Source organism: Sesamum indicum, linkage group LG2 (assembly GCF_026168435.1).
Source record: "Sesamum indicum cultivar Baizhima isolate 11 linkage group LG2, ASM2616843v1, whole genome shotgun sequence".
Taxonomy (NCBI): Eukaryota; Viridiplantae; Streptophyta; class Magnoliopsida; order Lamiales; family Pedaliaceae; genus Sesamum; species Sesamum indicum.
Window position 1 is genome coordinate 15,968,172 of NC_142658.1, and position 24,340 is coordinate 15,992,511.

Here is a 24,340-nt window from a genome sequence, read left to right on the forward strand (position 1 = left end):
GAGCAACAAAATGTAAATGTACAACAGAATAGATAGTATATGGTTGCAGATGCAATCAGGCAGCCATGGTGGTCTTTGTCGTGTACGGTAGACTGTTTTAAAGGTGTTGGAATATCAATAGGTATGGGAGGTGAAGTAATAGTTGCATAAGAGGGTGAAGGAATGACAGAATCAATGCTAACTAGTGGAGGAGTCAGTTGTAGGAGCATCAAGAACTGGATCATCAATCTCCAAGGTAATCGGGATGTTCGGTAAAGGACTTTTCTGGATGTGAGGAGCATGAGAAGTATTTAGTTGAAAGGGGATATATAGTATGCTCATGGAATACGTCTCTCGACACAATTACTTGCTTAGTGTCCAAATCGAGCGATCTAAAACCTTTACTCTCATGGCAATATCTAAGAAATACGCACTTTATTGCTCTAGGGCTGAATTTATCCTTATGGAGCTTAGGAGCAATAGCGAAATAAAGGCATCCAAAAACTCTCAGGTGATCAGAAGATGGAGGAGTGTCATGAAGTATTTCATAAGGACATTCCCAAGAAATGGCTAGAAGGCAATTTTTTAAAAAGATATGTGGCAGTGAGTAGAGTTTCTTCCCAAAACCTATTGGATAAATGTGAGTCAAATAGCAAGGATGGGCTATTTCTAACAATTGTTTGTCTTTTTTCACCAATTTGTTTTGTTGAGGGGTGCAGGGACATGACTTTTGATGATTGATCCCTAATGACTCAAACAAGACTTGGCACTTCCTTCCGATAAAACTCACATTCATTATCAGTAAGTATTTGTTGCATAGAGAAATTAAATTGAGTTTTGACATTCTTAAAATATGTTTCTAACAGGGCAAGTACAAGTTTAGTTTTACGTGGCTTTAAAAAATAAGTTGAATGACATGTTAGATATAATTTTATAAGAATCAAATCCCCCCAAACCCCACCTCACCCTACCCTACGACCTGCTACCCCTCCTCCCACAGAGTGGGCGACGGCCGTGAGGAGGGGGCGGCCGGCTCTCCCACTGCAGCGGCAAATCTGCCACTACTATTTGTTTAAGAAATTAATTTTTAATTAATTTAAATTAAAAGAATATTATATTTTAAATATTAATATAATTATATATTTACATAAAATAATATTATATTATTAATATATATCATTTTAAGATTTATTAATTTTTTTATTATTTATTATATAATATATATAGAAATATAATATTATATATTATATTAGAGAAAAAGGCAAAAATATCAAAAAAACGTATTTTTCATACCCAAAATCCCAGTCAATGCACGTGTACCACACACTGTTGCTTCGGGGGTTTTTGAATTTTTATTTATATCACAAGGGGTGTAATTGATACTTTATATTTTACGGGGTCTTTTAAACATTTTCAAGAGGTCCTTGGATTAGGATAAATAGTATAGTTGGTCCCAAAAGTTTGTAATTTAAATATATTTAAAATCACTTAAGTCCATTAAGTTCATTTTTAACTTTAGCTTTACTAAACTTCAATTTTTTTTATCAATTGATCCTTTTGATCATTTTTTGGTGGAAATATGGCCAAATTTTGGAAGATAAAATGGTCAATTTAAGTTTAATTTTCTCACTTTAGTCCCTTACGTATGTAAAATTGTCAAATCAATTATTTTTCTAAATGCGAAAAGTACATTTTATATTTTTGTGTTCTGATTATAATATTTTTATCTTCAGTAAATCTTACATTTGTAAAATTATCAAATTATTATTTCTAGCATTTTTGATAAATCACATACAGTGATTCTTCATTAGGAAATATGGCAAATTTGTAGGTCAATGGATTTTCTTTCGGAAAATTATAATTTTATGTCCCACAATTTATATTATTTGCGATTTTGATCCCATTGTTTTACCCCTCACCATATTTAGTCTTATATATAAGTGTCAAAAAATTTGCAATTTACGCCCAATTGACAATTTTCGTCTAATTCTTGATGGACGGAGCACGTGCAAAGTGCGTGCTGCCTTAACTTAACCAAGGTTTGACTGCAACAATATGAAAGTAAATATATTTTGTTTGGGGGGGGGGGGGGGAGGGGGAATTTTGGAGGGAAAATACTACCAAACAAGGGTAACTTGTTGTCTTCTTCACCAACTTCATAAGGGAAAATTAGTAGTAAAGAGTACAAGGGGAAGGCATCAAGTTGTCCACAAAGCCATGAGAAGAACAAGCTCAAACTTGCAAGCAACAAAGAATGGTGATGAAGAATTGTTATGCTACTGTGGCAAGAGGGTGAAATTGTCGACTTTGTGGACCAAAGATAATTCGGGTAGGAGGTTTTACAATTGCTCTATAGGTCGAGGTAATTGTGCATTCTTTGTGTGGGAAGATCCTCCAATTTGTGTCTGATAAAAAATGATTATTCCTAAATTGCTACAAAAGATCAATATTTTGAAGGATAAAGTGGTGAATTTACAAAAAGGAAAGCACTGTTCTTCTTTGTTTGTTAGTAGTTTTTTGGTTAATGATTTTGTTCATGTGGTTGGGATAAAATTGAAGTTGATTGTGGATGAGAATGAAGAAGACTTCATCATTTTGCAATATTGTAGATAGAGCATACTATTGGTTGTATAAGCATGTATGAAATTTAATGTCTATATTAGTGTGAAAATTTAAATATGTTTTAAATGGTAAATTTTAAGTTTACATTACTGTTTTTGTTATTGTGGAAATTTAGAAAATATTGTATGTTTAATTTAATGAATAACTTTAGTGTGGAATTTTAATACTACTTTCAAAATATAGGTTTAATAACATCTAATTCCAATTTAATTCAAACCTGTAACAAAATATATATGCACAACAAATAAGAGGCAATTCTCCCCATAGAACAACAAACAACTAATACTAATTAATATTACAACTCCAAATTGATTTTCAAAGAAAGTCACATGTCATCCACATTGATTTCAATGAAGTCATATATCATCCCATAGCAAAGTATATAGACAATCAACTTATGGGACCAGGACTAGTAGTCGGGAAAAGACTTCCCTCCCTTGCCAATAGCCCGTTCCTGCTTTCCAATTAGGAAGTCAGTCACTGCGGTAGCTACACCATTCAGTCGTTCCTGCCCTTCTCCGAGGGTCAGTCACTCGATTTAGCTCAATTTGCAATTAAAAACAAGCATCCCGGAGGTGAATCAAAGCAGATTCTGACCCTCGCTCAAGCTGCATTGCGTTCATGGTCCATCAGGGGGTAGCGGCTCTTAGATTCCTGGTACTAGCTTATAACTCTTTAGAAATCAATAAGGAAGTCGAGAACACTCTGATAGGCAAGATAAAGAAGATCAAGCCATAAGTCAATAGCAACATAAGGCAAGAACTCAAGAACTCATAAACTCATAAGTCCAGCTCAGAACATCTAGCTGCTAACTCCTAACTCAGTTAACTCATAGCTCAGAGTACAATGGGATTAGATTAGAGCAGTAGAACCTTATTGCATTCCTTGTCTTATTGGACTTCGGAATGCTCGGCTCGGTATGAGATAGGTAGCGGCCTTACTCCATTCCCTCCTTACAGTCAAGAATGGCCGGCCGCGGACTCGCTTTTTTAAAGCTTCAATTTACCATCGGTCGTCAAAAGCTAGATTAAAGATAAAGACCTAAGGGCATTATCTTTAAAACAACAACAGGAACTCCTTACTAGGATTTTCTCACTCTCAAGGCCCATTCAAAAAGACTTGAAGGGAAACTATCACAAGACATTCCGAAGGGACGTTAAATGGCACTATTTTGGATACATCTTTTTCTTTATGTGATCATAGAAACTAGTAGCAGCTATCGAATGAGGTTTTCGGGCTGCCTCACTTGCCTATTGGGGAACCATGAAGCGATAACATCGAGACTAGACGAGACGACTATGATTGGTATTTCCGGAGCCGGGTAGTAAGGAGTGAGGGGCTCGCTGCATACCACTCTGTAAAGCCAGAGTATGTCAGATGAAGAAGATGGCTCCATACGGGATGACCGATGCTTGTGTTTAATTGCAAAAACTAAAAGAAGACAAGGACAAATAGCAACAAGCCAACAAAGCAATAACAATGGGTGTAGGCAATTGGTTATGTTTTAGGATTCTGGTAAGGGGACGGTCACAATTATAGGAATACACGCGCACGCGCGACCATCAGTCATTCGTCTCACCAGAGGATCACTCATTCCTTCGATTAACCGTTCGCGCCTTCCCACTAGGGCTAATATCTCAATATGTATCTTTATGTGGAAACTTTGAACTGACCTATAATTGAAATTTAAAATTTCTATTGCTACAGTTTTAAAATGTTTTCAGATTTAAACTTAGATTTTTAAATGATTTTGCAGTTTTAAAACGTTAAACGTTTCTTGGAGTTTCTACACATTTTTGTTAGTTTCTAAGTGAAACTTTTTTTTTTTATTTAAATTTGGGTTAGTTGTGATGGCTCTATAAATGCAGAAAGGTTGAAAAGAAGAAAAACACACTTCAGGTAATTTTGAAAATACTCTGTCTATCTGGACACTCTCTCACCTCCCTCACTGATTTTCATTTGAGAGTATATTCTCAAACTTTAGGGACTGCGCTATTGATCATGGAGGATTCTGATGTAGTGCAACGTTGCAATCCTGTATCGTCTTATAGTGGAAGAAGTGGCGTAGCACTGGTGCACTTAAAAATGAGGCGTCTGATTTCTTTAGGGCAAGCAGATTATTCTACAATTCAGTTGTCTAATGGCTTCACCTTCTCAACGTAGCACCTCAAGACACCATACTTCTTGTTCTCTATCTCTATTAGGTCTGGACAACCACTTGACAAACTTGATAGTTGAGTTGTAGCTTCAACTGCATAATACACATAATGAGATGGAGGAGCACTGTTGGGCTAAGAGGAGAGTCGACGAGCTAGAGGAGGCGAATCAAAGACTTTGAAGGATTCAAAATGACATAGAAACCCAACATAAGGATGAGTTGGATAAACTGAGACAGGATAATCACTGCGTCCACAATGAGGTGGATAAGCTACGTGCAAGCCTACAGAACTTAGCAGAGGAGAGCCTAGAAGAAGATGACAAGTTAATTGGTGGGAGTGTTATTGACTAAGGATAGATAGGTCCAAATTTTGGGACGTGAAAAAATATATCTTAGTATGTTAATGTACTCTAGTTATTATATACAACCCGTACCCAACTAAGCTTACTGCTTATTTTTTCAGTGTAAAAAACATATCTAATTGGTTGTTTGTGAACTATTTTCAACGAAACTGCGAACTTTGATACTTTTTATTCAAACATTTGATTTTCAAAAACTGCCTTGAAATATCATTGTTTCTAGCAATCTTCAAGAAATTAGAGTGTTTTGAATCGAATCAAATTTAAAGGTTTAACTTTCAATTTTCTAAAATGGCCAATTTAATAATTGAAAAATAAAGTTAATAATTCAAATTTGAATTCTAAAAACCAACGGTAAAGGCAAGCCAGCGATAAAACCAAAAGAATCAAAAGCAAATAAACTGTGTTGGAATTGTTGGCAAGTTGGATATTGGAGTAAGAATTGTCCTACCGACAAAGCCAATATTAGGCAGGAACAACTAAAGGATATGTCTCTATACAACTCGATCTTATAACTATTTATGAATCGTTTGATTAGTTGATTGATACTAGAACAAATTTGCATGTTTATGCTGATAAATCGCTTTTTCTGTCTTATCGGGTCATCAATAAAAAACAGTGAATATGGCAATCCGAGTATAGTCGAAGTACAGGGATAAGAAACGGACTTCAAGTTTTCTTTTGGCCGCATACTGTCTTCAAAGAGGGTGCACCATGTCCCAACTGTTAGAATGAATATCATTAGTGGTTGAATATTAGTTAGTGAAAGTTGTGAGATTATTTTTAAATTTAGTAAAGTTATGATACAATAGTTTGGTAGCTTTATTGGCTAAAGCTATTTAATCAATGGATTGTTTAAAATTCGTGTTGATTGTGATTTTTAATAAATTTCAAGTGTTTGATTCTATTGTTATAAATTTTGAGTTGTCTACTTTATGAGATATTAGATTAGGTTACTTAAATCTAGGTTCAATTAAACGAATTATTTATTCCTAGTTATAATATTGAACAAGGACACAAATGTCCTATGTGTAGAAGTAAAATAAGTTAAGACACCTTACCACTCAATATATAAGAATTCAAAAATACTTGATTTAGTAAACATGGACATTTGTGAATTCAATAGACTGTTAACTAGGGACATAAACGATTCGCTTTATCACCTTTATGGATGATTGCAGTAGGTATTGTTATGTCTATCTCATAAGAAACAAGGATGAGCGTATCTTTTATGGAGAAGTAGTGAACACGAAAATCCAAGAAACAAGGATGAGTCATTACAAATATGGTGCTGACACACGAAAATCCAATAGTGTTTCACCTGTGGGACATCCATATAGCAAATGGTCAAGTAGAAGTTACCAAGTGAGTCATCGTTCCAAGGGCTCAAAATGAAGTACTGGAATTAATTTGGGAAGAACCTTTCAATGTCACTTGCGTAAAGAACTTTGGACTTATGAGCTAGAGTACATGGATGAACAAAGTTGCTATGCCCTTTAGATGCTCATAACTTACGAACTTTTATGCCTAATACGGGTTTATGTTTCCTTAAACTTATACATATTTCTAACTAAAATACATGATTAGCATGTTCTGTGTGCCTAACTATGTCCCTACATGAATACCCGCTTAATACTCAATGAGATAAAAAACTTTAGATATTGTATGTTCTTCTAAGTAAATATATTGAATATTCTCGATTCAATTACAAGACCCCCTATCTTAACAATGTGCAAGTTGTGAAGCTTATGTGCAACCCCATTCAGAAGGACATTTAGTTGATTGAATAAACCCTTTCACAGCCTCGTGGTCACTTACATGACCTTTAGTTCACTTGGCCTCCTGGCCTTTAGTAGAATGAAGAGGCCCTCTAATAGCTCCTAGCTACTCACATAACTTCCAGGTCATTCAATTTTCTAGCCCTCAGCTAATTGAATCAATATGTAAATATCTCTTGCCCCCTTACATGACCTCTAAATCACATGTGGCCTCCTAGCCCTTAGTTGATTTAATCAAATTTTTCACGGGGCCATGGCCGCTTATATGACCTCCAGGTCAGGCCTTCGGGTGGCTTCATGACTTTCAAGTTGCATTTGGTCTCCTAGGCACTGATTGAATCAACCCTTTCACGGTCTCTTGGTCGTTATATCTCCAGGTCACTTGGCATTTTGGCCCTAGTTGTTTGAATAAGCCCTCTCATAACTTTTTGGCTATTTACACGACCTATTGGCCTCCTGGCCCTCAAATGATTGAAGTAGCCCTTTTACGACCTCCGGGCCTTTTACATGACCTCAAGGTCACTTGATCTCCTGATCGTTGATTAAATAAGCCCTTTCACGATATTATAAATGCTACACGACCTCCAGGTTGCATATTGCTTCTTGGCCCTTAGTTGATTGAATTAACCGTCTCACGATCTCTTTGACCAATATAATTTTTTATATTGGAAGCTCACTTGAATGCACAATTTTGCTAATTGAATTATTCTATTAGTTCGTTTAATAGCAAGATCAGTTTTACAACTGAAAGTTAATGAACGGGGACTAAAATTGGAGAATTTGGGAGGATTGAAATCAAAACTAACATTCCATGTTATGTGGAATCTTAAAACATGTATTTTTCTTCCCTTTCTTTTAGATCAACTAATCAACAGGTGCAGCTTACATGACTTCCTCCACTCTATAGTTCAACTTTTTTACAGTTATCCATTTTTCACATAACTTTCCTAACCAATTTTCAAGGATAAACCATTTTTACAAGAAAAAAATAACAAATAAGTCTAAATTAGATACTTTAAAAGCTTGTAAGTGAAACTAAAACCACCTATAGGACTAAACAACTTATCCATGCATCTATAAATTAGAATTATATATTTTATCATTTGTTTAGTAACTATATCTCCACCTCTATAATTCTTATCTTTGGCAGAGTTAATATTTCATCAGCTTCTTGCAAAGAAGTGAAAAAACAGCATTGCTGAAGGTTGAGGAAATGTGAGCTCCAAAAATAGAGCATAAACTCTGCCTGCTCAAATCTAAATTTTCTAGTTGTTTGTGTAAGAAGTTTGTTTCAACTCAGGAATCATTCCGATAGAGGAGGAAAGGTGGAAACTTAGAAGACAAATTTGGGAAATGAGATTTACGTTTGGAAGTTTGAAAAATGAAAAATCAAGCAATTATCTAAAATTACAAAGAATTTTGTAAACAATATGTGATAGTGTAATTCCTTGACAATTCTTTATGTTGCTTAAGAAAGTAAACAATAAATAAATTAATCCTAATTGGATTGAACTAAATTTTAATCAATCACATCCCAATTCATATGAATCATTAATCCGTATCAACCGCATGATCAAGTCCTGCTTGAGATGGCAAATATTCAGAACCAAAGGGAGGATGTTTTCATAATTTTCTCGTATTAATGCAACTTAGCCCGTTGCGATATGTAAAATGAGCAAAACAGCCTGTAAAAAAAAAAAAAATCAAATTTATCTTTCTTTAGGGGTAATTTACTTATTTTTCAAAACACATTATTGATAAAGGGATAATTTACTTTATTTTTCATAATATATTATTAATTAGGGATAATTTACTTCATTTTTCTAAACACATCAAGATAATTTGCTATTTTTTTTTCTTTTTTTGGGTAAATTTAAGTTTCATTAATAAAACAAGATCGTACAGCACAACAATGCTCAACTGGTGGTTTATCCCTCAACAGGTCAAGGGATACGCCATAATCTATATAACGCACATGAACTAACATAACAAGAATTTGCTATTTTTCTTACAATTTTTTTTTTCACATTCTCATATGGGGTGGGGGTGGGGAGGGGGTTAAATTGCATTTTTCCCCCAATTTTCTCTCATAAAGCAAACCTAGTAACCCAAGAAACTAAATCTAGTCAACCCCCCCCCCCCCCCCAAAGAAAAGAGAAATTGTAAAATAAAAACTTCAAAAAAGGAGAAAAAAAAATGTTGAAGAAGACGCCTTTACGTATACTCACACCCTTTTCCATCTTCTAAGTATAATTAATAGGAAAGAATTTGACATCACCTTTTTCATAGTCTCAAACACACATCACAATTCTAGAATGATTAACCGAATCTTAAAGTGGCATATGATTTATCTTAATTATTACGCATCATTACCATTACCAAAACTAATACTAAAAATTTACAAATAATAATAAAAGAAAACATTGGACAATTAGTACAAGTGAAAGTGAAAATGTGAGTCAAAGGAGGTTTTTATCTTTTGCCTTGTCCAAAATAGTGATGACCTCTACCACTGTTTCTACAGCGCATTCCCAGCTATGTGTAATGACCTGACCCTTTTCTTTTGGTTAACCACCACCATAATTACACACAGCACACACACTAGATTTCAACAATCTGCTTACTGTCACACACAAAGTGTATAAATGTGTATATACATATATGTATATATATATGTACAAGTACAGAATACAGATACAAACTTCATTTCTGCAAACTGCAGTACACACGCTCATTATATATAATCACAGCGCCAGTATTATTTTTATCTCTGCCATCTCCCACCATCTTTCCCTTGTTTACAAATTCAACACTCAAAGACTTCTTTTTTAACTAAATCTCTCTCTCTCTCTCTCTCTCTCTCTCTCTCCTCTTTTTTCCACAGGAATCCCTCAGTTTCAGAGCTCTCTCTCTTCATTTCTTGATTCTCGACACACACACACATACAGACATATATATATATATCTATATAAAAGTGTAAAACCCAAAGTTTGCTCCGATGCATCACTTTCTGATGCTATCTGCTGCATATAATGTCGAGTGGCCGTGAAATTTTTTCATTGTTATCTATGATCCATCACTGTTAGTCTCAGATGTGGAGATCACATTGATAGTTAATTAGTCTTGTGTGGGAGTCTACGCGCGATGCGGGTGAAGGAGATGCACCCGCTGTGCTGCATAACGCTGGAGAGCCCAGGGATCGGGGATGGGTCGCCGGAGCCGACCCTTCTGAGAACTGGGTCGGCAGTGAATTTCTCCAGCGGTGGATCTGAGGTCAATGCCGGAGGATCTGATGTCAGCACCAGCACTAGCGTGGCCGGGATCCTCTACAAGTGGACTAACTACGGCAAGGGGTGGCGATCCCGGTGGTTCACGTTGAGAAACAATGGGGTCCTCTCTTACTCCAAGACGCGCCGCCCCGACGCGCCGCCTGGAAACGATGTGATTCTTATTGGCTCCGCCACTGGCAGCCGCCGGAGCGGCAGAAAACACGGCAAAACCGTCGGCATTGTCCATTTAAAGGTTGGTAAAAACGGTAGAGTTACTCACAGCAGAGAGTGATAGCGGTATTGATGGAAGCGGTGGAGACTGAGAGAACGGCATTTTGGAAAATGGGTGGAGGTGGGGGAGAGGAGAACTGAAAGTGGGGGCTTGTCTTTTATTGTGTGTACTACAGAAAAGATTTTTCCACTATAGGCAAAGAATTGTGTCCAGGAAATTTACTAGGATTGTTTACCATATTTTCATGCCAGGAGAAATTTTTGCACGAATAGCCACCAAAAATAGCTTAGATATCTGAGCCCTTTTTCACATTTTTCACCCTCTATTAACCATGGGTCTGTAAAGATTTTCTTGAAAATGCAGTTGTTTTTTTATTTATTTATTTTTTCAACATTTAACTGGGTGTTGATCTAAAGTGGGTCACATCAGCAGGTGGGTCTTCAGAGAGGCCAAATATAGGGCAATGCTGTGTAGGCCTATTTAGGGTTCTCATTCATGGTTTTTAACGTCTCGTCACATCATCATCCTGGGTTTTCTTTTTTCTTTTCTCAATCTTTTGGGGTTTGCTGTTTTCGCTTCAAGAATTCGTAACATTTCCCTCTTTCTTTTATTGCCTGTTCAAGGCAAAAATTCAAAGAAAAAAAGAGCCTCCTGACTTGTTCCGCAGCAGCAGAATTGCTTATACCCCATATTGATGTTGTTGTTTGGGGGAATAAAATAATAGAACGGTTAATTTTTTTTTTTTTTTGTTTCAATATAATATTGGCGTTTATAAAAATTGGTGGGATCTATATTTGCTAGCTAGGTAGAACAAAAGCTGCGTATTTTGACCTCCCTTTCTTAAAGTAACAGTGTAAGAATTATACGTTTGGTTGGAAGTGATATTTTCTTTAAGAAACTGAAAAGAAATAAGGAAGGAATAAAGAACTGGGAATGGATATTCTTGGCTTCGGGTGGGTGTTGTTCTTGGTGAGTCCGAATAGAAAGTGATATTGCTGTTGACATGTCTCCGGCTTTATTTATCCTAATAATTATTCTATGGTTCGATTTGATCATGTTCATAGTCTGTTCAAGAGACTGTTTCTTGAGCATCAAAGGTTAGCTGGGTCTTTTTGCTGCTGTCGGCAAGATAATGTGTCTCTTCCTGTTAAAATAGTGTATATTGATCTTTGTGTAAGTTTGCGGGTTTGCTGTGTTTCTTTCTTTGCCACTGGTCACAGGATATGTTGCCTAAAAATGATAGTTGTGTAACTTTGTAGTTTTGATTAGCTATTTGGTGTATGACAGCTTCTGCTGAATATATACTGTACGATGTTCTTGTTGGAGCATTGTCTTTCTGATTTGCCATCTGAGTTTTGGGTCTTTTATGGTTTGTGCTGGGATGGACTGAATATGTATGCACGCTTACACTCTTGTCTATTGGGTTGTGTGAGGGAGGGGCAGATTTGCCTTAAATTGCTCAGAAGCTTTTGAAATTGTTTGCAGATCTCGTCATTTCGTGAGAGTAAGTCTGACGACAGGCGATTTTACATATTTACGGCTACAAAGACGCTTCATTTAAGGACGAATACGAAGAAAGAACGAGTGGCTTGGATACAGGCTTTGATTTCAACAAGAAGCCTCTTTTCACTGAGACCGCAGACTGACAACACCCCGCTTCTAACTAGAGATTTGTCAATATCAACTGAAAGGTTGAAGCAGCGTTTGCTTGAGGAGGGCATTGGTGAAGGCCTTGTTAAGGACTGTGAACAGATCATGCTCTCAGAATTTTCTGGCATTAAAGGACAGTTTCAATTTCTCTGCGAGGAGCGTTCCAATTTATTGGATACATTGAGACAATTAGAGGTACTATTTTTACTCCATTATGGTAAATGTTGCTAAGAAATAACATTTACGATTGCAAGCAAAGCATAATGCGTATAACCATTTACAATTGTTGATTTATGGGATTAACTATCCTGAATTCACCAAGTATTTGATTAGCAATAATGTTTATCAACCGAACATTTGCTTGAAGGTTGAAAAAGCGCCACAGTGAATAATTAAGATATAGCTCTTATCTAGTTTAACTGGAAGTTTTTCTAACTTTTCTTTGGCACAAATTGTTTAGTTAAAGCCACTGTTTGCCTACTTGGACTAATTGTTTGACGGCTCTACTCTTATCTTGTAATGCACTGATTTGCGTTCTCGAGGGGCATCATCAGAGTCTTCAACACCCAATATAACTCCAATATCATTTGGTTTTGAAGTATGACTCCTTATTGGATATGCAACTTTGACTTCATATCAATTCACATCTACTCACGGGCTTGTGAACTTTAACAATAAATCTTCTGAAATGTCACCTTTGTTTACCGGATCCATCCATTGACTATAATGTCGATAAACGAATTCCATGAACAAATATTGTTGAAATATGAATTACAGTGTGGTCGCAGCATCAAATTTTGTACCATAAGAGGAATCAGTTCCGAATTTATGGAAAGCAAATTTCCTATTAATAAAATTTGATGAATGATGGCATTAGTGCTGTTTTAGTAGTTTACAGTGTTTGTGCAATTACTCATTGATTGAGAATCTGGTTGATAAATTTGGACTATATGAGATTTATGCAATTATCCTTCTATGGCACGGTTATCGAGTCAACTAGGTTCCGGATAAGCAGGTGATGCTACTCCACTTCTCTAAGTCCATTACAAGCCTTGTCTTTCGTTAAGTATCTTGAATCTTCTTATGAATCACAGTACCTATGAGGAAAATATCTCTTCATTTTTCATGATATGAGTTATCTTTCTTTTGCTGGAACACTTGGTCTACACATTTATCATTGCAATCTGTTACCAAGTTGTCTCAATAAGCATCATTCTTTCTATCTCTTTATAATGATGCATTCATTCCCTCTTATCATTTATAGTTAAAAGGCCAAAGGTTTCTTAACTTCGTAAAAGTTGCTTGGATGATGTCGGAATCTTGCTTTGTGGGTTTCAGAGTGTAACCTTTAGTCTGTAGAATTCGACTGCCCAATTAGGAAGCATGGCACATGAGCTTTACTGATTGTTCTTTTCCAGGCGGCGAATATTGAAGCTGAAGCCTCTGGAATTAATGATGGTGAATATCAATTGATGAAGCATGATTATACAAATCTAGCCCGTGGAAAATACAGTGGTACGTAATCTACTTATACTTTTTTCCACCATTGCGGAACAAAAGAAAAATTCCTTGATGTAGTCTCCTCTCTTGTTATTTAGTTATTCTGCAACTTATTGCATTTATTGACTTTGTAGTTGTAGACATCAGAATTTAGATGTATATTGAGATTAATTTACATTTCTGTTGTTTTGGCATATACATTTATGTGGATTATATTAGTTAGCGTAGACGTCGCAATAACAATTTTATCTCTGCACTTCTTTCAAAAACAAGGAGTTGGATAAGTTAAATTATTTCTGCATCTTTATTTGCTAGCACTAACTAGGAGTTCTGTTTTTCAAATTTATTATAGAATGGATATCTGTATTATTCTCTTTTCTTTTGAAGATAATATAAACTCAGATTAACTGTGTCAACTTATCCACGTGTAACGACACTGACCAGGAGTTCTATGCACAAATATACATGTTTTCTGTTTTTCTCATCTTCTCTTTGAGAGAATTCAAACACAGGGGGACAGCCTTGATTCTCATCAGGATCTTTTCTAATGTGGAAAAATATTTTTTATTGGTGAAAATGCATTACTTAGGAGGCAAAGGTTATTGCTGTAAATTAGTTGTTGAATTGAACTGTTGTAATTTAAAAATCACATCTGCAGATATAGATTAGGGGTGTGTCTGAAAACATGGCCAGAGTTGTGCAGCGATAGCAATCTGACCTATTAGTTTGTAGGATGCGAGTGGTCAACGGGGAAGCAGGATCCCCCAGAATATTGAGAAAGGGCTCACACACTTAATAGTTATGCGACTGAAATTCTTGTTAGTCTGCGCTACAAATCCTCAACTGATTGCCATTTTCGCTACTTCAGAGTTACCTATAGACAGTGGCGAAGGTGATTTATCAGCCAAGTTTAGTGGGAGAATTATAACATCCACTCCTAAGATTTATGTAACTTTAGGAAGACCCCTCAAGTTGGTAGATTACATTCACCTTTCTTAACACTGAGCCATTAAAAAACCTTAACATTCTTAACGAATTGACTCTTTTGTCTTCATGATGAGTAATATTGACTTCCATTGAGGTTGTTTGTAATATTATAGATGCATCCTTTAAAGACTCATCTTGTTATTAGATCCTGTTTTAATGTTTATACTAATAAAATAATAACTAGTAAACGCTAAATTGCTGAGGGTTACGCTTTCAGGACACACAATTATGGAACTGCCAATTTAATGACATTAGGTTTTAATCTTTGTGTAATTTGAGTACTCCGACCACCGGAATCCCAAATTTGACTGGAAAGTGTCGAGTTGGCAACTTGGCGTGCCTTTTTAGGGTTTTAGAATTGAGGCTTTTGTTGTCAAAGCCAAAAACAAAATAAATTCCTCGCTTATAGGATTCTATCGGGAGTTTTGCAAACGTTTATGATTTTCAAAATAAAATATTACTGTGTATATATATAATACTAACATTATATATAATATTAAATATTTAAATAATTTATATAAACTTTATAAAAAAAATTTCGTCCCCAGCCTCCCTCCCTTGCCACTCCCTTCTCACTGCCAGTTCCCCATCACGTCGATCCACCTCCCCTTCCCCTCAGTCGCCATTGCTGCCCGCCTCCCTTTCCCCCTCCCACCAGTTACCCAGCTGCCTCCCAACAATTCCCCATCCCCTTGCCCATCTCATTTCTGCTCTCTCTCCCTCCCCCTCCCCCTCCCATGCCCCTCCCCTTTTCCCCATCGCCACCACCGCTTCCCCTCTTCCCTAGGTCGGAATCTTCAAATTTCACAAAGTTAAAATCTAATGTCATTAAATTGCCACCTCCATAACTAGGTGTCCCAAAAGTGCCACCCTCATAATATGCTGAACCAAAATTGCAGTTTAGCCAAGCCAACTATTAAATATGTAAAGGAACTTTTGACATAAACCAAGCAACATCTACAATTTCAAATTCAAGTTCATATCACTATACTTACATCTAAATATAACCATTGTTTTCTTCTGAACTTTTACTCTTATATTTTATACTTGATAAATCTAAGAAAATTCAAGTTAACTTCTAAAAAGTGGGTTCTTGGATGTAAACGGTTAACTGATCCTTCATATACTTTAAATACCGACATAACAAAGCGCATGAATTTCCAAGGAAGAAGATAAGAAAATTAAAAATTTTGAATCTATGCAATGATCTTTTGAATACTAACAAACTATAATTGAAGTAGTTCAGATTGTTCGGACTAAAATTATGATATAGAAATTTAAGATTCAGTCCAAACAGAAAAATGAATTTTAAGATAAGTTAGCATAAACTGAATAGATTTCAAAAGGATTTGTTTAGATATGGTCAAACTTTTAGAGGTACTTTTATATTTTCATCTACCAATTACTTTAAAATTTGTTATTTTATTAAAATGATGATATTGATGGTATATGAAATGTTTGAGATTTTAGGGGGGCTAATTTTATTTTAGGGAGTGTCTCTGTATTTAGACCAAACCTCAAGGGAGATTTTATTTAGTTATCAAACACTTGAGTTAGTCAATTTTATATGTCAGCAAATTCCAAATTCCTTTAGTAAGACTCACAACTAGATATATTTACTAGATAATAGCAAATGACAGGTACTAGTCCACTAGATGTAATTTTCAAACTTTAGGGGGTCAATCTGTAATTAGACCAAACATGAAGGCAATGTTCTATATTTACACCTAATTTCATAAATGCACGTGCCATTTTATTTATTGCATGTATGTATTTAGAGACTTTACTGTTGCATAGACGCATGCTCAATGTATGAAGGGCATAACTTACCTTTTCAATATCTAATGTAACATATTTCCTTTGGTTTTAAGGGCGTAAACAAGTGCACTTTCCAATTATGGTGCAACTTCTACTTTGCTAATTTTTATCCTTCCAGAAATATTCATCTTTGCGAGTTAGTTTTTCCTATTGCATTCCCTACTATATTTTCATTCAATTGGTAATTGTAAAATGATGTTTCTTTGTTTTATTTGCGAAAAGACAGCGATGCTGGTTGGTGAGGGTACACAGTTTCCATTGATCATAAGGAAAACTCATTTGTTAACTGGTCCAGCATTATCTTTAAGTTTGAAATTTTGAAAAGCAAGTGACATGATCTCTCCAGTCACCAATTTGCAGTTTCAAAACTCTTTCTTCCTTACATGTGGAATCATTATATTCATATGAAGGGCTTCACTGATATTATGAAGGAAAGGATGCTGACCTCCTCCCTTTCACATATACATTTGTGATATATATATTTTTTACTTTCCGAACATTAGAACATCTGTGAGTTAGATGGCAGTTTTGTGCATGTTTTTCGTTATCCCGGTCATAGACGAATAAGAGCTAATTTAAGCTTGTAACCTTACAAGCTTTACTGGGTTTAATTGTTCTCCGTGGCATCTCATTGTGGTTACAGAATGGAGCACTACTGAATCATCAGATGATGTTGAAAAGCAAGATCTTGAGGAAGCATCAGATGAGGAGGAAATTCATTTCTTTGACACAAATGAGTACTTTTCCGAACTGGATTGCAGCTCTGGATCAGTAGGTGTAGATCACATGGATGATTGTGGGAGATTGGGGAATCAAACTGATAATGTGGACAAGTTGGATGCAAAGAAAAATGCAACAAACTCTAGATACCCACATGTTGAGAGAAGGAAGAAGTTGCCAGATCCAATTGAGAAGGAGAAAGGGGTCAGCCTATGGTCTATGATCAAGGACAACATTGGTAAGGATTTGACAAGAGTCTGTCTCCCGGTGTACTTCAACGAGCCGATATCGTCTCTGCAAAAATGTTTTGAAGACTTAGAGTATTCTCATCTTCTGGATCAGGCATATGAGTATGGGAAAGCGGTATCAATCCTTCTAGCTCTACATTATCTTTTTGGCTTATTACTTTCATTAAGTCCTTGTGTTGTTCTGGCTCTTAGGTATATGCATGCATCAGGATGCTTCTGTTCCTTTTCGTGTCTTTCCAGCTATTCCTTTAAAATAGGCAGTTAATAAAATCTTCATCATGGATTCACTACTTACCACTTAAATTCATTATTTACATGTTGCATAAAGTATTCGTATAATAGTTTTAGTTTTTTAATTCACGTAGTACAATTTGATTTTAGTTGGAGTAATTTTTCCTCTCATCTTCCCTAGATTTTGCTCTTTTCTTTTTCAATATTTACAGTTAAAAATGTTTGGCTTTAAAGGTCTAAAATATCAAGGATTTGAATTTAAATGTCCGATTTCCCCACTGTTCCAATATGTTGCTAACTTACCTCTGTTAGCATGGAATGCCATTCTTTGCCACCTGCTGCTGAAGTAATGGTTTATGAACTTCTTGGATTTATGGTTCTAAGTGTCATGAAGTCATGTACTGCTGTGAGAATAGCTGATTTTGTATTCCCATGCAGTTATACCTGAACTTTCTCTGAGTTTGCATGAGATGCTTGAATTAGCCTGATATATTGATGAGATCTTGTGCTGTTACACCAGGGGAACAGTCTTATGAGGATTCTGCACGTTGCCGCTTTTGCTGTGTCTGGATATGCTTCATCAGAAGGTCGCCACTGTAAACCATTCAATCCCTTACTTGGCGAAACTTATGAAGCTGATTATCCAGAGAAAGGAATTCGCTTTTTCTCTGAAAAGGTGGTTATTCGATATAGTATCACAGTTGTTTAATTGCTTCTTATTTGTGCTGCAATATCTGATTTCAAACATTATTATCTTTCTCCACACCACCGCACAACTTTTCTTATGGTGTCCTATGATGCTATATCTTTCAAAAAGTCAGACGAAAATTAGTTGGCTGCAGACTTTTAATTATTCTTTATTTGAAATACAAAATTAGAAAATATAAATTAAGTGCGATAAAAAATCCATGGGCTTTGCTCTGTCATTTCCACTTTGCAAAGCAATAGCCATTCAACCACCTCCACCAACAGCCATAGTTACCATACGAAACCAAGATCTGTCTGTGGCATCAGTACCACTGGCTAGACAATCTTCCAGCACCAGACTTACGAGCTTTGCTGCCTAACAAATCAGCCACCATCTCTAGCTTACCCCTACAATGTTCTTCCCATTTGCCAACACAGAAGACACTCAACCAGCTCTGTTCTTCCGATAGCCCGTGTCCCTACCACACTGGACTCATGAATGGCAAGTTTTGTTCAATTTCCAAAGAAGAAGTGAGAAGTTTAAGGTTCTGGTCAGATCGACATTCGTGTTGAATATCGAATTTGACTAATGAGCTCAAATGAAGAGAGGTTGAGCTTGATATATTTATCAAGGTCTAGCTCAAAACTAAACCTTCAGTTATGAACTTCTGAACAAGTCGCTATCTGATATATTCAGAAATCGACTCATTTGCAGCTCTAGTCTCTGTTACACCTGCACATTGTAAAGTTTCTTGGCACAGTTTTGACCTGCCTTATTATTAAATTGATAGTTTTCTGCCATAATTAATTTCTCATCTTCTTTTTCTGCACTGATTTGAAAGTAGATTTCCCTCTATGTAAATTCTTTGTTTTAAAGGGTTCAATGCTGACTACCTTTTTCTTGAAATAGGTCAGTCACCACCCTACTCTCATTGCTTGTCACTGTGAAGGTAAAGGCTGGAAATTCTGGTGTGACACTAACCTCAAATCAAAATTTTGGGGGAGATCAATCCAACTTGATCCAGTGGGAACTCTTAATTTAGAGTTTGATGATGGGGAAATCTTCCAATGGAGCAAGGTGAATAGAACCTGGTTTGTTATTCATTTGCAGTTCCTGGGGTTTCATCATAGAAAATCACTTTAACTTTTGTTATGTGCTCTCAGGTCACAACCAGCATCTATAATTTAATTCTTGGTAATATATATTGTGACCACCATGGAACAATGCATATACGAGGTAATCGCCAGTACTCATGCAAACTCAAGTTTAAGGAACAGTCTATTCTAGATCGCAATCCTCACCAGGTATACCGACAGCATTTCCACTGGAATTACATGTGCCATTAATTTTATGGGAACAATTTTTTTGTTCTATGACCAGATATTTTACAAATCCCATACTAACTCGACAGGTTCATGGGTTTGTCGAAGATGTCAAAGGGAAAAAAGTAGCTCAATTATTTGGAAAGTGGGATGATAGCATGTATTTTGTAAATGGAGAAGGAACTGGCAATGTGAAAGATAGGTCTGAGGCATCCTTATTATGGACAAGGAATAAGCCACCCGAAAACCTCACTCGCTATAACCTAACCTCTTTTGCTATTACAATGAACGAATTGACACCAGGGCTAAAGGTAAAGCAACATTGCATAACTTATTTTTGGTTCTGCTTTTCTCTTATTTATTTCTGATCATATTTTATAGCTTATCTGATTTCAAGTATTTGATGACGGATGAAGGAGAAGCTCCCACCTACAGATTCAAGACTGAGGCCAGACCAACGGCATCTGGAGAACGGGGAATTTGAGAAGGCAAATGCAGAGAAACTTCGACTCGAAACGCGACAGAGAATGGTATGGGAAACTCCTTTATTTCTTATGTTCAAATCAGTTTTCCCATACTTATCTTTGATCAGTGGGAGAATAATAAGTCTTTACATCTGGTATTGATAAGTATGTTAGCTACATAGCATAAGGATTAAGGACTCGTTCTTATTCTTCTCTCTAAATACTGGTTCATTAACCAATCAATTACTGATGTGCACGCCTCCAAGAGAAAAATACTGAGGTTTTGGTTGTGGGCCAGAGTTGGACTTTTCTTTGCCAATTCATGTAGGTCTAGTTTTGTGTCTTTGCAAGTTCTTTGTGCTTGTTTGTGTGATATTTTTTCCCTATGATCAAATTAAGCAGAATTTGTCGGCACATTCATCCAAATACTCTTGTTTGGTTACTTTGGATATACAGTTGTTTCAATGCACCTATTTTTCGGATTGTGAACCTTTTTGAAGTCAGTTATTTGTCAGTGGAAGACTTGGATGATGACGATCACTCTTCAGTTAACTCTAATTTTTGTTATCTGATATACATTACAAGTGATTTGCTACTACATAAGACACTGCTAAGACGATTTGTACTATGACAGTCGAGGAAATTGCAAGAACATGGTTGGAAACCTAGATGGTTCCATAGAGACGATGATGGACCCTTCCGTTACATTGGTGGGTACTGGGAAGCCCGAGAGCAAGGCAAGTGGGATGGATGTCCAGATATTTTTGGTGAGATCAGTGAGGATCTCGTTACTTCCTTTCAAGATTCCTGACCTCGACATAGGTACACGACTTATCTACATTTTTCTTGTGTGAATCTGTCGCATTACGTACGATTAAGCCATTATATAGTCGTTGAACTTTGACAAAACTAATTCAAATATCTCTCCCAAAATGCTTGAGGATTTTGTTCAAATTAAATTCAGCAACTGCTGTTCTTGGCTTTTAACAGCTTGAGTGAAATTACGGGTGTCTTTTAGTCATGGAAAATACCAATAAGTACTGTCTTATTACAAGCTTCTTCTTGTAGAGATAGCCGACCATTTAGGTACACTGCGTTCAATATCTGTGACTCTCTTTCATTTGCTGTTAAACGTACAGGACGGCCAATAGCCTTGTGGATCTGCTGTAAACATTCATGGACTGTATGCCCTTTTTTCCTTCCATAAAGATCATCATTTGAGGTTTGAAAACTTTGAAGCCCGGAAGACAATTGAACTCGACAATTAATCGTTAGTTAGGAGATTACAAGAAGCACATAAAAAAAAAAAAAAGGATAGCTTGCAGAACTTCACAAGATTTTGTATGCGTATGTATCCGATTTATTCCAATTCCCAGCAATTATAGCTGTGAGCACAGTGTTTAGTTGTAGGCAGTTATTTACCTATTTGTTATTCTATATTCTGAATAAACACATTGCTTAGTTATAATGTATTGTACAGGCCTAAATAATCTCTTGGCTTGTCACTTGTTTTTACCCAATCAATCAGGGTACTGGTTTTACTTGTCCCAAAGTGGCTGTTTTAGAACGGAAGTCCTCAGTCCAACTGAGGTGTGATACTTGAAACCTCGAAATTCCTATTTGTTATTTTTCTTGTACTTGTAGTAAACAAATTACTACATTCGAGTTATAAGAAATTTACGAGGAAAGAAAAGCACATTAATCTGTTGCAAGATACTTGTAACAAGTACACAGACAATGGTATATATGGAGATGAGATAAGAAACAAGAAAGACAGGATGGGATGCCAACTAGAAGCAATGGAGACAAAAGTTTTATTTGGTTGGCAAGATCCCCAGCTGAGACCGCGCAACTCCCCAGTGCATGCGACGTTGTTCGCTGCTAGTTTTGAAAACTCGAAATCCCAAATTAAGTGCATGCATACAACGGCAACTGCAATACCACATTGTTGCTACGAGGTATCAATTTTCCGGCTAGTATATGGGAGCAAGAAAGATTTTCAAAAGTCCATCTTCATTGACCTCTGGTAGCTGGCTGGAGTTAGTGTAAGAAGACTATATCTCTCCACTCAAAGAATCTGTGGGTTCGATTTAACCTGCGTTGTGGGACAGTGAGGTTCTTTTTGTGTACTTGTGTTATTCAACTCTTTCCTCAACATAAACTTAGAGAAATTTGAATTGATGCGTACCTGTAGTGTGCTTGGAAAGGGGTGATTTTGAGGTCGTTGACCAATATTTAGAGAGGGTGATTCCATGAATGTCAACGTGTACATGTATCTCAAGATGTTGATTCACTCTTTCGCTCTGCTCTTCACTGTGGGTGGTAAGAAAAACACATTCCATGAACCACCTACCTACAAGAAAACACAACCTTATTGCAAAGAGAAAATTTGATTTGCCACGAAATATTGTCCGTTCATTGCCAACCAAATAACGAAATCGAACTAAATAGTTTAAATTTATTTGCTAATTCTATTATTTTTAGTTGTATAGGTCAAATTTCAAACTCTAATCTACAATCATAAGCAACAAGAGCATCAGTTATGGGCATGTTCAATATGCTATACTGTATCACATACTCTATATGCTACTCTTAATTTGACAGTTAACTAAATTAAATTAATATAGGTGAAGCTCTTTAAATTTAGCAGAGGCGCCGCCCATTTGGGATTGTGGTTTGCTTCCATTTATGCCCCTAATTTACCTCATGCATTACCGTTATTACCCTTATTTTTCATCAAAATTACCTCTTTTTGGTTAGGTGCAATTAATGCACTAGACAAGAATTCTACTTCTTTTAACTGCTGCAACCAATCTCCCGTACTACTCTTCCCCACAATTTAGGTATGGTCTGCTGGTGGCCAGTGTTCTTTCTTCCTCCAAAAATCTTGACTATGTTTGGTTTTATTTTTTATTTATTTTGGTGTGTTATGTGAAGATAAAAAGAGAAAAACAAAGATAAAATAAGAATGTATTAGAGATAGTGTGTATGTTTGAATTTATTTTTGAAAATAATATAAAATAAGTATGGCGGCACTGTTTCAAAACATTTTAAAACACCACAAAAACCCCCAAAACAAATCAGGCCAAACATTTACCCGAGATGGGCCAAAACTGAAACAAAAAACAAATCGTTCCCTCATTGGTTTTGCCATTTTTCTTGGTCCAGCTCTCGTTTCCTGAAGACCAAGAAACAATGCACGGTCTCCAGTTTGTCTGCTGGCTGAGTATCGTAGCATGGCTACTACTACTTGCGAATCGTAGTAGATCTCCTATCTTCTCCGTGACTTTGGTGTTTCTGTCTCTGGCCCAATTCTGCTTCACTGTGACAATCAAGCTGCTCTACAAATTATGGCCAATCCCGTGTTTCATGAGCGCACGAACCACCTGGACACCGATTTTCATATTGCGCATTTGTTACAAGGCTGGCTTCCTCCCTGTTTTTGTTCGCAGTCATGATCAACTTGCTGACTTGTTTACCAAATCCCTCTCCAGAAGTTCCTTTTCTGCTTTATTGGGCAAGTTGGGCTTGTTCCTGGCTTCACCAAGTCTAGCTTTGGGGGGGGGGGGGGGGGGGTTGGGAATGTTCGTGAATGGCACCCTGGTTGAAGAGGCTGCGAAGACGCAGCAGAACCAGAGCTCAGAACTACAGGTCCCTCACGAGGAAAAAGAAGTGTGTTTTATGATCACGTTGTAATTTCTAGTCTTATAGTTTCCTGCTTTTATTAGTTGCTGACACGGCTTGATGTGAACGCCACTAGGCCCTGATGTGTGCTATTTGTTAGTTAGGTCAGGAGTTGATTAACATTTCTATGCATCGTCTTCTTTCTCATATTTAACCAGAGAACCACTGTACATTTTGATATATGAATGAAAGAGAATTTTTCTCCTTTGCTCCTGAAAATGGTTTCTGTTGTTGCTGAGATCTTCACCCATCTTGTGTTCACTTTCAACAAAGTCTTAGCTTAAAAATTTCTTTAGTAGAGGTATTGATGATTTTAACTCTAAAGAAATTAGATCCAATTTTCTATTCCAACTGCTGTTATATTTTCTATTTTATTTAACATATACAAGACTAGATATATATAATATTGGATTAATAAATAAAGGAAAGAGTATAATTTTTGTACACACGATGTGTAACGTTAATTGGAATAGAACATATAATAATATTTCAAATAAAAAATTCAATTCGAGAAAAAACTGGTTCAAGTGAAAATAGTATCAGAGAGTCGAGAGGAGCTTAAAGTATATATAATTAATCGGCTTTAATTGCATTTTTGCCCCATATATTAGGGAATTTGAAGAACAAGGAC

General features: G+C 36.3%; 1 protein-coding gene across 4 annotated transcripts; it reads left to right on the plus strand.

Moving 5' to 3' along the window:
- Positions 1 to 9,652: 9,652 nt before the first annotated feature.
- On the plus strand, positions 9,653 to 21,577 carry LOC105155828 (oxysterol-binding protein-related protein 2A). Of its 4 annotated transcripts, none has more exons than XM_011071799.3 (11): positions 9,656 to 10,418; positions 11,883 to 12,242; positions 13,466 to 13,562; positions 16,996 to 17,435; positions 18,072 to 18,227; positions 19,149 to 19,316; positions 19,403 to 19,543; positions 19,651 to 19,872; positions 19,978 to 20,091; positions 20,660 to 20,847; positions 21,165 to 21,577. In XM_011071799.3, the coding sequence occupies exons 1-10, from the start codon at positions 10,041 to 10,043 to the stop codon at positions 20,834 to 20,836; spliced, it is 2,253 nt and encodes a 750-aa protein (XP_011070101.2). In that variant the 5' UTR covers positions 9,656 to 10,040; the 3' UTR covers positions 20,837 to 20,847; positions 21,165 to 21,577. The 4 variants fall into 4 exon arrangements, with proteins under 4 accessions (XP_011070102.2, XP_011070103.2, XP_011070101.2 ...); XM_011071802.3 differs by lacking the exon at positions 9,656 to 10,418 and adding an exon at positions 10,818 to 11,366; XM_011071800.3 differs by lacking the exon at positions 21,165 to 21,577 and having other exon boundaries at positions 9,653 to 10,418; positions 19,959 to 20,091; positions 20,660 to 20,799.
- The last annotated feature ends 2,763 nt before the right edge of the window (positions 21,578 to 24,340 follow it).

Coding starts and splice junctions, on each gene's coding strand:
- LOC105155828 (XM_011071799.3), top strand. CDS start 10,041: ATGCGGGTGAAGGAGATGCACCCGCTGTGCTGCATAACGCTGGAGAGC. Junction 18,228..19,148: donor TTCGCTTTTTCTCTGAAAAG/GTGGTTATTCGA, acceptor TTCTTGAAATAG/GTCAGTCACCACCCTACTCT. Junction 19,317..19,402: donor AAATCTTCCAATGGAGCAAG/GTGAATAGAACC, acceptor ATGTGCTCTCAG/GTCACAACCAGCATCTATAA.